The sequence below is a fragment of the Lithobates pipiens genome, unplaced genomic scaffold (assembly GCF_037356315.1).
Source record: "Lithobates pipiens isolate NorthernLeopardFrog02 unplaced genomic scaffold, aLitPip1_a1.2 Scaffold_8, whole genome shotgun sequence".
Lineage (NCBI taxonomy): Eukaryota > Metazoa > Chordata > Amphibia > Anura > Ranidae > Lithobates > Lithobates pipiens.
Genome location: NW_027507903.1, coordinates 284943619 through 284956651, shown reverse-complemented (window position 1 = coordinate 284956651; position 13033 = coordinate 284943619). Strand labels below are relative to the sequence as shown.

The 13033-nt window shown below is 39.6% G+C and overlaps 1 protein-coding gene across 1 annotated transcript in view; it reads right to left on the bottom strand.

Moving 5' to 3' along the window:
- Positions 1–13033, bottom strand: part of LOC143962799 (sodium-coupled monocarboxylate transporter 1-like) — a 57652-nt gene that overhangs the window by 1921 nt on the left and 42698 nt on the right. The window contains exons 12-14 of the mRNA XM_077472260.1: positions 10579–10790; positions 7682–7785; positions 4009–4103 (exon numbers count right to left, since the gene is read on the bottom strand). Of these exons, the coding sequence (XP_077328386.1) occupies positions 4009–4103; positions 7682–7785; positions 10579–10790 (411 nt within the window). The remainder of the gene's footprint in view (positions 1–4008; positions 4104–7681; positions 7786–10578; positions 10791–13033) is intronic.

Here is a 13033-nt window from a genome sequence, read left to right as displayed (position 1 = left end):
CAGCACCCAGCAGTCATATTATGTGACACACTGTGACAGAGCCAGGCAGAGCCATGATATAGAGCCCCCTGCCTGTAAGTTATCATATTGCTGATGATCTTAACCAGTTGCCAATCGCCTGATAGCAGATTTACTGCTACAGGGGGGTCGAGCTGCGCAGTATCACTTGTATATGTGATCCTGCATTTCTGGGTATTAGGGCCAATCAGCGGGTCCGGCGGACTTGCCTAGTGGTCTGCCTATGTAAACAAGGCAGTTCGCCATTCTGTCGGTGTGGAAGACATTGATCCTGTGTTCCTGCAAAGCAAGTACAGGGATCTATGTCTTCCTTTAGTAAAATCACCTGCCCCACAGTGAGAAAACACTTGTTAGGCACACATTTAACCCATTGATTGCCCTAGATGTTATCCTCTTCCCAGTCAGTGTCATTAGTACAGTGACAGTACATATATTTAGCACTGATCTCTGTATTAGTGTCGCTGGTTTCCACAAAGTGTCAAAAGTGTCACTAATGCCGCGTACACATGAGCAGAATGTCCAACAGAAAAAAAGTCAAACGGAATCTTTTCATCGGATATTCAAGTGTGTGTGTGTGTGTGTGTGTGTGTGCCTCATCTGACTTTTTTTTTTCCCCCCGGAAATTCTGACGGACCTAGAACATGTTATAAATATTTCCGACTGAACCAATTCCTATGGGAAAACCGCTTGTCTGCATGCTGTTCTAAAGGACCAAAAACGACACATATGCTGAAGCAAGTATGAGACGGAAGCTATTTGCTACTGGCTATTGAACTTCCTTTTTGTAGTCCCATCGTACGTGTTGTACATCACCACATTCTAGACCATTGGACTTTGGTGTGATCGTGTGTAGGCAAGACAACTGTGTCGGAAAAACCTTCAGAGTTTATTCCGACGGGAAAACCGGTCGTGTATATGCGGCATTAGTGTCCGATTCACCACTGCAATATCGCAGTCCCGCTATGAATCACTGAATGCTGCCATTACTAGTAAAAAAATATGTCCCCGGATTTCATTTTAAAAATCTGGTCACCTTAGTTTACGCTCATATGCTTCTAAACGCCATATGCCTGTAAACGCACATAGTTACTTGCCAAAATGGGCATTTGTTACGCTTGATTTATCTGCCAGCAGACTGATCCAGTGTAGATTTGTAGTATTTGAATATGTTCATGTGCATGAAGGCTTAGTCCTAAATTATTATAATTATATGGTTTTACCTTGAATAGATTTGTGGTTTCTCCTTATTTAGCTTTAAAGTGTATGTAAACCCAAAAGCAAAAATTAAAGTTCAACTAAAGACTTCTGTATGACATTCTAAAGTCTCAAATTAGGTTACAACGTGATGCACAAGCCCCATAAAGTAAAAAGGAAAAAAAACTTCCTTTACCACTCCTGACTGAGTCAAATCCTTTTTCATTTGTGTCTCACTTGCTCCACCTCCCAGACACTGTGGGGACAGTGGAGGGTTTCCGCAACAATGACAGTGCTGTCAGTCAAGAAAGCAGTGGGCAGGGATAGGTGTGGCCACGCGCTGATTGACAACCTACAGACTTGCAAATCATCAGTGACAATGGTGATAGCCATGCCCCTACAACATGTTTTCCTCTCTCTGTAGTGGAAGCAGGCACAGCCTAAGAGAGTGGCAACTGTGCTCTGAATTCAGCATCAGTGCAGCAGCACTTCCACTCCATCACAGGAATTTGCATTAGGTAGATTTTACTGGAGGGTTCAACAGGTACAGTACTTGTAGGGCTATGCATGGGGACAAATTCAAACTGTAAGTGGAGATGCACTGTTCAGCATGTACATTTTTTATATGGGAAGCCATAGTTGTGTTTTTAAAGCTAAACACAGATCTGGGAGGAATCCTGAAGTCTGGAAGTTGTTAACCCGCTAACTTCCTGAAGCGATACTAATAATAATTTGGGGCTGAGTTACTAAAACTGGAGAGTGCAAAATCTGGTGCAGCTGTGCACCAAAGCCAATCAGCTTCTAACTTCAGCTTCTTCAATTAAACGTTGACCAAAAAAAACTGGAAGCTGATTGGTTTCTATGTAGAGCTGCATCAGATTTTTGAGTTTTGTGGTCAAAATTGTCACTTCTTGATATAAGAAATATAAATGCTTATTTCTTAATTCAAGCTATAATAATCGTTATTTGCCATACTGACAAAATAACATTTACAGCACTAAAAATAACAATCGTTATGTCAAACAATAGATGCATTATAGCTTAGTGAATTGAAAAATATTGGCAAACTTGCACCTTATTTGATAAATCCCCTATCTGTTCTAACTCTAGGTTTGATATTTCAGATATTCATAAATCTGTGCATGTGCATGGTTTTAAAAAAAAACAGATTTTGTTAAAGTGCATCTCTAGGCAAAAAAAGGATTAGAACCTCTGTCAAGTTATTATTGCTGTGTTTGTCCTCCTTGGGGACTGTTGTCAAAGGAACGGAACAGGGGAAGACAACATTTTGCATTGTCCCCAGAACAAAAGGAAAGGGGATATCTTCCAATGGGGACAGCTGTCTTAAATAGGAATTTTTGGCTATACATACAGTTTAACCACTTCCCATCCTTATGCCATTTATGACCACCCTAAGGTTGTAGTGATTAAATGAAGTTAATAGTTGAGGCTACAACCATGATCCCAGTATTGAGCCACTGGATCACTTTTACAGGCACCAAAATGGGTCACCCCCCGCTGCCTTTACTTTTCCATCAAATCGGTGAGCTTGGTAAGGTTGCAACGGGTTGCATTGGTATCCTGGGACACATTGAGGGGAATTGGTGTTGGTCCTCCCACTATGTGATGTCAGAAACCAGAAGTAACAAGAATTTCAAGACTTCTGGTTTTAGTTTCATGTAAACAAGTTGTTACCGGCTTGTGGAAGCATCTAATCAAACAGATTTCAGTTTGATCAGATGCTTTAGATGCCAAAGGGGGCGCCCCAGGTCTCTCTAAAAAAAGAACTGTCACAGCCCATGTTACCACAAGGGGATTTTGTTCATCCCTTGTGATAGCAATAAAGTTGGACCAAAAAAAAAAAAATTAAAGGTACAATGTAAAAATAAAATAATATATATATATATATATATATATATATATTTATATGCTCCACCTCCCATGCTAATGCACAAATGCAAACAAGCACGCATACATAAATAGTGTTAACACTACACGTGAGGCATTGCCGCAAATGTCAGAGCAAGAGCAATAATTCCAGTGCCAGACATCATGCATAACTCTAAACTGGTACACTATAATGGCTTTAAAAGTGTCACCTATGCAGATGTTTAGGTACCATACTTTGACGCCGTTCAATGAGCATACGCAATTTTAAAGCATGACATGTTAGCTATCTATTTACTCGATGTAGCATCATCTTTTATTTTTTACCAAACAATTAGGTATAAAATTGTGTTTTTGTATATTAAAATAAATAAAGTGTATTTTTTCCGCCAAAAAAAAATGCTTGGGGTTCTAAGTAGTTTTCTAGCAAAAAAAAATGCAGATATTTATATGTAGCGGAGGAATATCAGAATTGGCCCGGACTGGAACTGGTTAATAAAATGTTGTACAAGGTGCTAATTACAGTGTGTAAAACCAATCACAATTCATCATGTACTGGTGCAACATCAGTATTGTGAAATCTAACACCTACAGCATCTTACCCTTATGTTATCTTCTTTGCTCCTTATTAGATTGCAGTCTCTAATATACAGGGCCCTTGTGTGCTTTGTTTGCGTTTGTGATTTGTATTTTAACTGTTCATACACATTGTCTGTCTTTCATTTGGTACAGAAAGTAGTTTGAGATTGCACAATATGAATGAAATATAATAATATTAGGGCTGCAGAGTATCATAAATATCAGACTGTGGCTATGGGAATGCAGACATTCATTCATATGCATTAAAATTATATTGGAGAACCTTTGGACACATAAACCATAACTTACATAAATTAGCATCATACTTACTTCCTTTGTCCAATAAGAAGGAATCAATACTTTGAGATACGAGAAGTCTTCAGCTGTCAGTAGAAATTCTCGATTTATATTTTGCTTTAATCCACCTGCAAGGTAAAAATGTGCTTTATGTTTAAAACTATTAAGATTTGGAGGTAAAGACTATATCATTTTACACTAATGAGATCAGTTTGCTGAAGGATTGCTAGGGTTTGTTACATTTTTGTCATTTTGTACTACTTTGTTAAAAGGAAAAAGTATTGTGCTGCCCTAATCACAACCCTAATTTGCCTATATTTTTTTAATGCATTCTTTATTTATAGAACTATTTCACAACCACAATAAGCAGAAAACATAGAATACACAAGATACATAGACCTAACCATCCACGTACAAATTCAGAAAGGGTACAACTACAATTAGGATACCACCATAAGTCTAGGTCTAGAATATTCAACATAGGTACAACAGAAACCCATCTTGAGCCAAAAGCATAGCCCAATAGACTTCAAGACACTAGATAGTTTGTTAATCAATAGCCCATCACAAAACCCAATGCAATGTGGAAGGGTATACAGGATGAACCATAAGAGAAATTTAAGGTTGTAAAATAAGGAAAGGCAGAGAGAAGAAGAAACAAAAATTGGGGGGAAGGGAGAGGGTGGGTGAAGGAAAGGGGCAGGTGAGGCAGCACCACCAGTGGGGGGAGTAACAACAGTACCTATCGTCTAAAAACCAAGAATGTTGAGGGTCGCTGATGTAAGGAAAGTGTAGCAGTGCAAGAGATTATCTCACCAGAATCTTTTTGAATTTATCTGTACAAGAAAACTAAAGCCAATTGAACCACGTTTTAGTAAACTTTTAGGTTGTATCTTTGAGTTTGCTAGTCAGGCTTTCCATTTTCCTAATGTCCTCCACTTTAGGACAGTGGTAAAATAGGTAAAAGGAATGTGTGAAAGGTAATGTCTTCTCAATAAATTTTTGTGTGATCGTGTGTACACCATTCCAAAAATTACTGAGAACCAGGCAGGATCAGAATAGATATAACATGTCCCCTCTCTCAGCACCACACTCCCAACACGTTTCAGGCACAGAGGGATAAATACGTGCAGTAGTGTTGTAGTAGTACGCCAATTCTTGAAATTGATTGCATATAGATGATCTAAAGGAGAGGGTCAAGATCTTTCTTCTTTCTGCATTCTGCCAGGGTCATGTTGGAGGTAATTTTCCCATTGTCTAGATACTTAAAGGGGGATCTGTGAAGATTCTGTGAGTAACAGTTTGTAAGAGAGAGAAAGGGCACGTATGAATGTCTCTTCAATCCGGAACTCCTTTTCATAGGTTGTCAATGGTCTCATGAAGGAAGAAGCCGCTGGCAGGGCATGCAGGAAGTGAGAGTCGAAGCATCAGAAAAAAAACCTGCTAAGAGAAGTTTGGGTTCAACTGCATCTGAGTGGCAATAAGCCATTTGGAATCTTTGTTAAAATATGTGGCAGAATACATTTCCTGGTGGCGTAAAGGAAGGAGAACTGGTTCGGGCATTTCTTTTTATGAGGAGGTAAGTAAAACCTTGGACAGAGGGGTGGCGGTGGACGTGGTATACTTGGATTTTGCAAAAGCATTCGATACAGTTCCCCACACACGGCTCATGTGTAAGGTAAAGTCTACAGGTTTGGAAATATCAGTTTGTAAATGGATAGAAAATTGGCTAGAAGACAGAATTCAGAGAGTAGTGGTTAATGACTCTTACTCTGAATGGTCTAAGGTTATCAGTGGTGTACCCCAAGGTTCAGTGCTGGGACCCTTACTTTTTAACATCTTTATAAATGATATTGGGTCTGGGATCAAAAGTAATATTTCTGTCTTTGCAGATGACACCAAGATATGCAGTGGAATAACGTCTTTACAGGATGTCTCCAATTTACAAGCCGACCTCAATACACTGTCTAATTGGGCGACTATGTGGCAGATGAGGTTTAATGTTGATAAATGTAAAGTTATGCACTTGGGGCCTAAGAATATGCATGCATCATACATGCTAGGGGGAGTACAACTGGGGGAATCCATAGTGGAGAAGGATCTGGGGGTTTTGGTAGACCATAAGCTCAATAACAACATGCAATGCCAAGCTGCTGTTTGCAAAGCGAGCAAAGTCCTTTCTTGTATTAAGAGAGGTATGGACTCCAGAGAAAGAGATATAATTTTGCCCCTGTTCAAATCATTAGTAAGACCTCACCTGGAATATGCTGTTCAGTTTTGGGCACCAGTTCTCAAAAAGGATATCGGGGAACTGGAGAAAGTGCAGAGAAGGGCAACCAAACTGATAAGAGGCATGGAGGAACTCAGCTATGAGGAGAGATTAGAGGAACTAAATGTATTCACTCTTGAGAAGAGGAGATTAAGGGGGGATATGATCAACATGTTCAAATACATTAGGGGTCCATATAGTGAACTTGGTGTTGAGTTGTTCTCTGTACGGTCAACCCAGAGGACACGGGGGCACTCTTTACGTCTAGAGGAAAAGAGATTTCATCTTCAAGTACGGAAAGGTTTCTTCACAGTTAGAGCTGTGAAAATGTGGAATAGACTCCCGCCAGAGGTGGTTCTGGCCAATTCAGTAGACTGCTTTAAGAAAGGCTTGGATAATTTCCTGATGGTACATAATATAACTAGGTACTAACATAGGTAAAGTTGATCCAGGGAAAATCCGATCGCCTATTGGGGGATCAGGAAGGAATTTTTTTCCCCTGCTGTAGCATATTGGAGCATGCTCTGCTGGGGTTTTTTTTCGCCTTCCTCTGGATCAATTGTGGGCATAAAATTGGGTATCTGGATTGTACGATTATTTTTTATTTTATTTATTTGTTTTTAAGGTTGAACTGGATGGACTTGTGTCTTTTTTCAACCTGACTAACTATGTAACTATGTAACTATGTAGGGCGAAGTTCAGGTTGCCCAAATTTGCATATTAAGGGGTCGGAGCTAGGGAGATAGCATAGATGCAAAAAGCCCTAGAGCAAATCTGCCAGGTGGCCGCTACGTGAGGTGTTGAAGTATTGTGGGCAAAGGAAGCGCGGGACTCCAAGGAAGAACTTTTTAGTTTAAAATGAAAGAGTTTTTGTCTATAAATTCATTTGCACTATAAATAGCACTTTTGCATTGCATTTCTAAGTGACCCTGAAAAAAAATATCTACTAAAAGAAAAGTGAATATCCTTCCTTATTCAATGGTCTGTTCTTGAACTATCACTCCTTCACCGCTACCCTTCTGCAGCAAGTATTCCATACTTTGGTGAGTGTGAAACACCGGATCCCTGCTGCACGCTGTGGTTTCTTCCACCAGATTATACAGTATATCACTACAGGATGTATGTGCCAGCAGGAGAAACCACAATGTGCGACTGGGAAAATGCATATTGAACCTGCCTGATACTTGAAGCGGCTGGGAAGCAGTGGAGTAATGGTACTTCATGACATGAGCAGCTGGAAAAGTAAGTATAGCCACTCTTTTTGCAGATATGCTTTTATATACAACTGACCCTGTAGCTACAAGGTTGCTTTAATGTACTTAACATGATATCTATACATAATTGTTCAGAACAGCAGCAGAAAAATAAATGCCATTCTAAATAGGATGTTAGCAGTAGAACAGTTACATTAGTATTATACTATAACAAAGACTTTACCTGTTGCTAAGCTAACTATTATTCCCACAACAACAGTAACAATTGTTCCAATTGTACTGAAGTATAGATATGACAGTGAGTACCAGCTATCAGCCAGGTCAGGTCTAAAGGGAAAAAAACACACAAAAACATAAACATCACAAGAATTAGCAGTCAGTTTTGTTCCATGTATGTAAAATGTTACAATAATATCAACGGTTTCTAAAAACGGAAAATCCTCATATTCCGCGTTCTACATAATCCCAAAAATAGGGGTTTATTCCTTACTTTAGGGATGCCACAAATCATTTGATTCCTCTCACCAAGTGCGCATCCAAAACCAATGGTTTACCAGGCTGTTGGATACAGCCTGGTATTACAAGGCCATTTACTTTAAACATTATGAATTATTTCCACGCATTCAAGGTGGAAGTGGGAATCCTCTCTGTCAGTGTGACTCCTGTGCTGCCAGAATACACTGATCAGCGCTGCAGCCAATTGCTTGCATGGGCTGATTGATGCAAAATTTTCCAACAAGTGCATTCATAAGAAGTCAATTTTCAGATCGAAAAGGCCATAGATGTATCAAAAATCAAAAATGCAGCCAGCCCTTGCGAAGTCACCACTGTCCCCTGTAGTCTGCCGCATCCATCTTCTCGGTGGGGTCTCGCAGCTCCGCCGCTGTCATTCGGCGAAGCCGCGATGACGTCATTCCCGCGCATGCGCACGGGAGCCGAGACGCGCGGCATCTTCGTTATCGAGGATGCCGCGCTCAGTGCGCCTGCGCGCCGCTGTCTACGGCGCATGCGCCGTAGACAGTGGTGCCCGTCTTCGAGCAAATATCTCCTAAACCGTATAGGTTTGGGAGATATTTCTTGGACCTACAGGTAAGCCTTAATCTAGGCTTACCTGTAGGTCAAAGTGGTTTGTAAGGGTTTACAACCACTTTAAGTTGATTGATAGATCAACTTCAGTACAACCAGCCTGCCTACAAATGGATTGAAATTCGACCAGTTCCTGCTGAACTATGGATTATGGCCAGTCGTATGCCCTGTACACACGGTCGGACTTTACAACTGAAAATGTGTGATCGGATCGTGTTGTCGGAAAATCTGATCGTGTGTGGCTTCCATCTGACTTTTTCCGTCGGGAATTTCCAACACACAAAGTTTGAGAGCTGGATCTAAAATTTTTCAACAACAAGATCCGATCGTTTTAAATTCCGATCGTGTGTAGACAATTCCGACGGACGAAGTGCCACACATGCTCAGAATAAATTACAAGATCAAAGCTATTGGCTACTGCCCTCTTTATAGTCCCGTCATGCGTGGTTTACATTACAAGTTTCTCACAAATGCTGGTACTGCTGAAGGATAAAAGGGTGTATTTGGCCAGGGAGGTGTGTGTCTGACTAGGTCTGTTAGATTACTGATTGCGCTGACTTTTACTCTGGTGCCTATTGCACTTCCCAACATTTTGAGATGGGAATGAGGGACACCTACTAGGAAACGTAGGTAGGCATAGGACAGGCCCCATGTCACACCCCCTTAAAGGAGAATTAACTAGAAAAAAAGGTTCATTAAATCCACAAGGGCTTTTTTTTACCACTTCTATTCCTTTATATTGTCTTCTAAAATTTACAAATGCAGCAATTTAGAATTTGGATGAAAGGTTTAGCACTGGGAAACACTTTTAGAAAGCTCAAAAGTGCATTTTATATACAACAATATAGATCAGACCAAACTGAGGGACACGTGAGGGGGGAAGAGGGACAGAGGAACATTGCTCGAAATCAGGGACAGTCCCTCGAAATCAGGGACAATCCCTCAAAATCAGGGACAGTTGGGAGCTATGCCTATTGGACTGCAAAGTCATGTTTAGACATGCAGCACAACTATGAAAGTAGAAGAGCATAGGTAAGACTATGAAAATGGAGGTTTCTATTAGTATGTCTCTCTGAGTAAATATGATTTTTCGGTACTCCAACTAGACATTAAAAATAATTTATCCTGTTTCAGTCACCTGCCAGTTATGTGCAGTAAATCAGTGACAGAGAAAAAAATATGTCTTCCATTTTTCCTACTATTTCTACATGTGAAGGAATGTGTGCGAGTGCTAATAAATGTTAGCATGTATACCACCTAATTTACCTGTACTGAGTGGTGCTATGTGTAATCATGAGTAGGAACCTGTTCTAAAAGTTCTCCCTGTCTCCAAAAACTTTCTGCTGAAAGAGGCAATGTTCAGTAAGCACACACAGCCAAAGCACACAAAGTTATAATACATGTTATTTGCCAGTACAATAGATATTTTCAGGCATGTGACTGTTATTTTCAGGTCTCATTTCTGAAAATAAACGCTGTTCTGGCATTTCAAACCTTATGAACTAAGCCTAAAATTTGTCGACCAACATGCCCTGTCAATTGATAGGCACTAGTGCTTTAAAACTCACTAGTAGTGCTTTAACTCACTAAAGCACTAGTGCTTTAAAACTCATAATTTGCATTAGCATAATTTGTCACAAGCTGTCCTGCACGTAAATCCTAAGTGACGCTGTGTGCGTTTTACAATTTAACTAACAATGAGCAAGACCTTATCATCAATACCATTTTGGATTTAATTTAGGTTTAATTCACCTTGAGATTTTGCTAACGTGACAAGTTTTAAAAAATTATTTTTAATCACTTGTCTGATAACCCAATATAATAGACTTCAAACTATGATGACCCATAATATGTAGTACCTCTCTGCATGAGCAAACCTCTTAGGTCACGTCATAGACGTGACCCCTTTCATTGAATTAATTTTAGCTGGAAGGCTTACTGTAGATTTAGTAAACCTTATTGATTCCAGGAACCTACACATGAAGGTGTCAGATCATTTTAAAAAATGTGAAGTAAAAAAGAAATACCACATACCTTTCCCCAAGTTGAGCTTGAGTTTCTGACAATATACCAGTCACTGTGGGAAGTGCTGTCGTTAATGTCCAGTTAGCATTAGTGCTGAAATTGCAGCCTTCAGTTGACAGGAATTTGGGTAAACTGCTTACGGGCAAAGGAGGGTAAATCTGAGCTCCTATACCTACCCATAATGAAATTGTAAAACCAACCAAGAGACCAGTCAATGCACCCTGCAATACACAAGAAAGCATATGAAATTCTAGACAAACCTCATTTCTTTATGTAGACAGAGCTTTGAAGGTTAGGAATTTACTGCTTTCGGTGTACCCACTGGAGAAATTTTTCACACCTTCTGTCCCAGAGATATGATAGTGAGAATAATTTTTTCAAAGTAAAGTGTAAAATAAGTGCTATATATATATATTGACATTGCATGTGTAAAATTGCACAATACACATATATAGTGACAACGTATGTGCAAATTTGCATAGAAACGCATTAAAACTGCTAAATAACCACATAACCTTCAAGTTGCAAAAAACGCATATAAAGTGACATCTCAGGTGCAAAGTTTTGCAACTTGAAGGTTATTATTTAGCAATTTTATGCATTTCTGTGCACATTTGCACATACTTTGTCACTATATATTAGTTTTAGGCAATTTTGCACATGTGATGTCACTTTATATAGCACTTTAACTAATTTACCACTTTATTTATGGTACTAATTTTTTCACTAGAGCGCGACACCACATATTGATTTTTATTTACTTATCGTTGGTGCGGTTTGACCAGTTCGGTGTCTGCCTCAGCTAGTGTTCCGTTGTATATTGTTCTCCTGGTAGCACAGAGATATTCTTTCTTAATTAAAACAATGCTGTTGCCTTCATTCCCAGGATCCTGCCTACACACGTTGAGGCTGATTTACTAAAGAATTTGAGAATGTTCAACACAATAAACTGTGAAAAGATTCACTTTAATTTAATTATCCAATCCTGTGAAAAGGAAACCCCTGTTTACTTATTTGACTACTTAATGCACTTAGGATGTACCTGTACATCCTCAAGTTAAAGTGGTTACAACTGCAGCCATGATCCCAGTACCAACATTTTCAGCCAGCAATCAGTTTTACAGTAGAAGTGCGCCAAATGGCCATATAGCTGCCTGATCACAAGGCATGGAAGGGGACCCTCCCCTCCAGCCACTGCCCTTCCTGGGTTCTCCCATGTGATCGGGGGGCTGGGGATTGCTGCCATCCTGGAGAATCTGTACACTTGTACCTGCCCCAAACCCCTCATGACATAAGAAACCAGAAGCAATGAGGATTTTTTCACTTTCGTTTTCAGTTTGATTTTTTACCAGCCGTTACCCGCTAGTAAAGTATCTGATCAAACTGATCTGGTTGATCAGATTCTTTAAAGGGCAAAGGAAAAATCTAGGGTCCAATAGACCCCCGATCTCTCATTAAAGAGTACCTGTCACCGCCAACGCTATCACAAGGGATGCTGTGATAGCAATAAAGTTGATTAAAAATATTTAAAGAGACAGTGTAAAAAATCTTTAATAAAATAATAATACAATTTTCAAAAAAAATGTAAAGTGCCCATCCCCCATATTCAAGTTCACACGTAGGTCCCACACACATATGTATACGGTGATGGCACCACATGTGTGAGGTATTGATGCAAACATCAGAGTAAGCAATAATTCTAGCATCAGACTTCCTAGTTAACTCTAAACTGGTAACCTGTAAAGGCTTTTAAAGAGTCACCTGTAAAGATTTAGATACTGCAATTTGTTTCCATTCCACAGGAGTCCGCAATTTTAAAGCTTGACATGTTTGGCATCTATTTACTTGGCATTACATCATCTTTTACATTTTACAAAAACATTGGTATTGCAGTGTTTGTGAGTTTGCCCACTTACAAAGAAATGAAGGGTCTATCATTTTTATCATAGGTGTATTGTTAATGATAGAGACAGAACATCAACCAAAAATCCAGAAAAAACACACAATACAAATGTTATCAATTGAGTTGCAGTATGTAAAATAAGCATTTGATCTCCAAGCAAAACATACCCTAGTATTTGGTGGAAAAACCCTGGATGGCAAGCAAAGAGGTAAGAAGTTTCTTGTAGTTGGTTACCAGGTTTGCACACATCATCAGGAGGGATTTTGGTCCCCTGTTCTTTACAGATTGTTTCTAAATCATTAAGGTTTCTTGGCTGTCGCTTGAAAACTCGAAGTTTCAGATTCCCCCATACATTTTCTATAGGATTAAGGTCTGGAAACTGGCTAGGCCATTCCATGATCTTAATGTACTTCTTTTTGAGCTACTCCTTTGTTGCTTAGGCAGTATGTTTTGGGTCATTGTCATGCTGCAAGACCCATCCACGACCCATCTTCAGTGTTCTGGCTGAGGGATGAAGATTCTCATCCAAGATTTTATAATATATGGCCCCATCCATTGTTC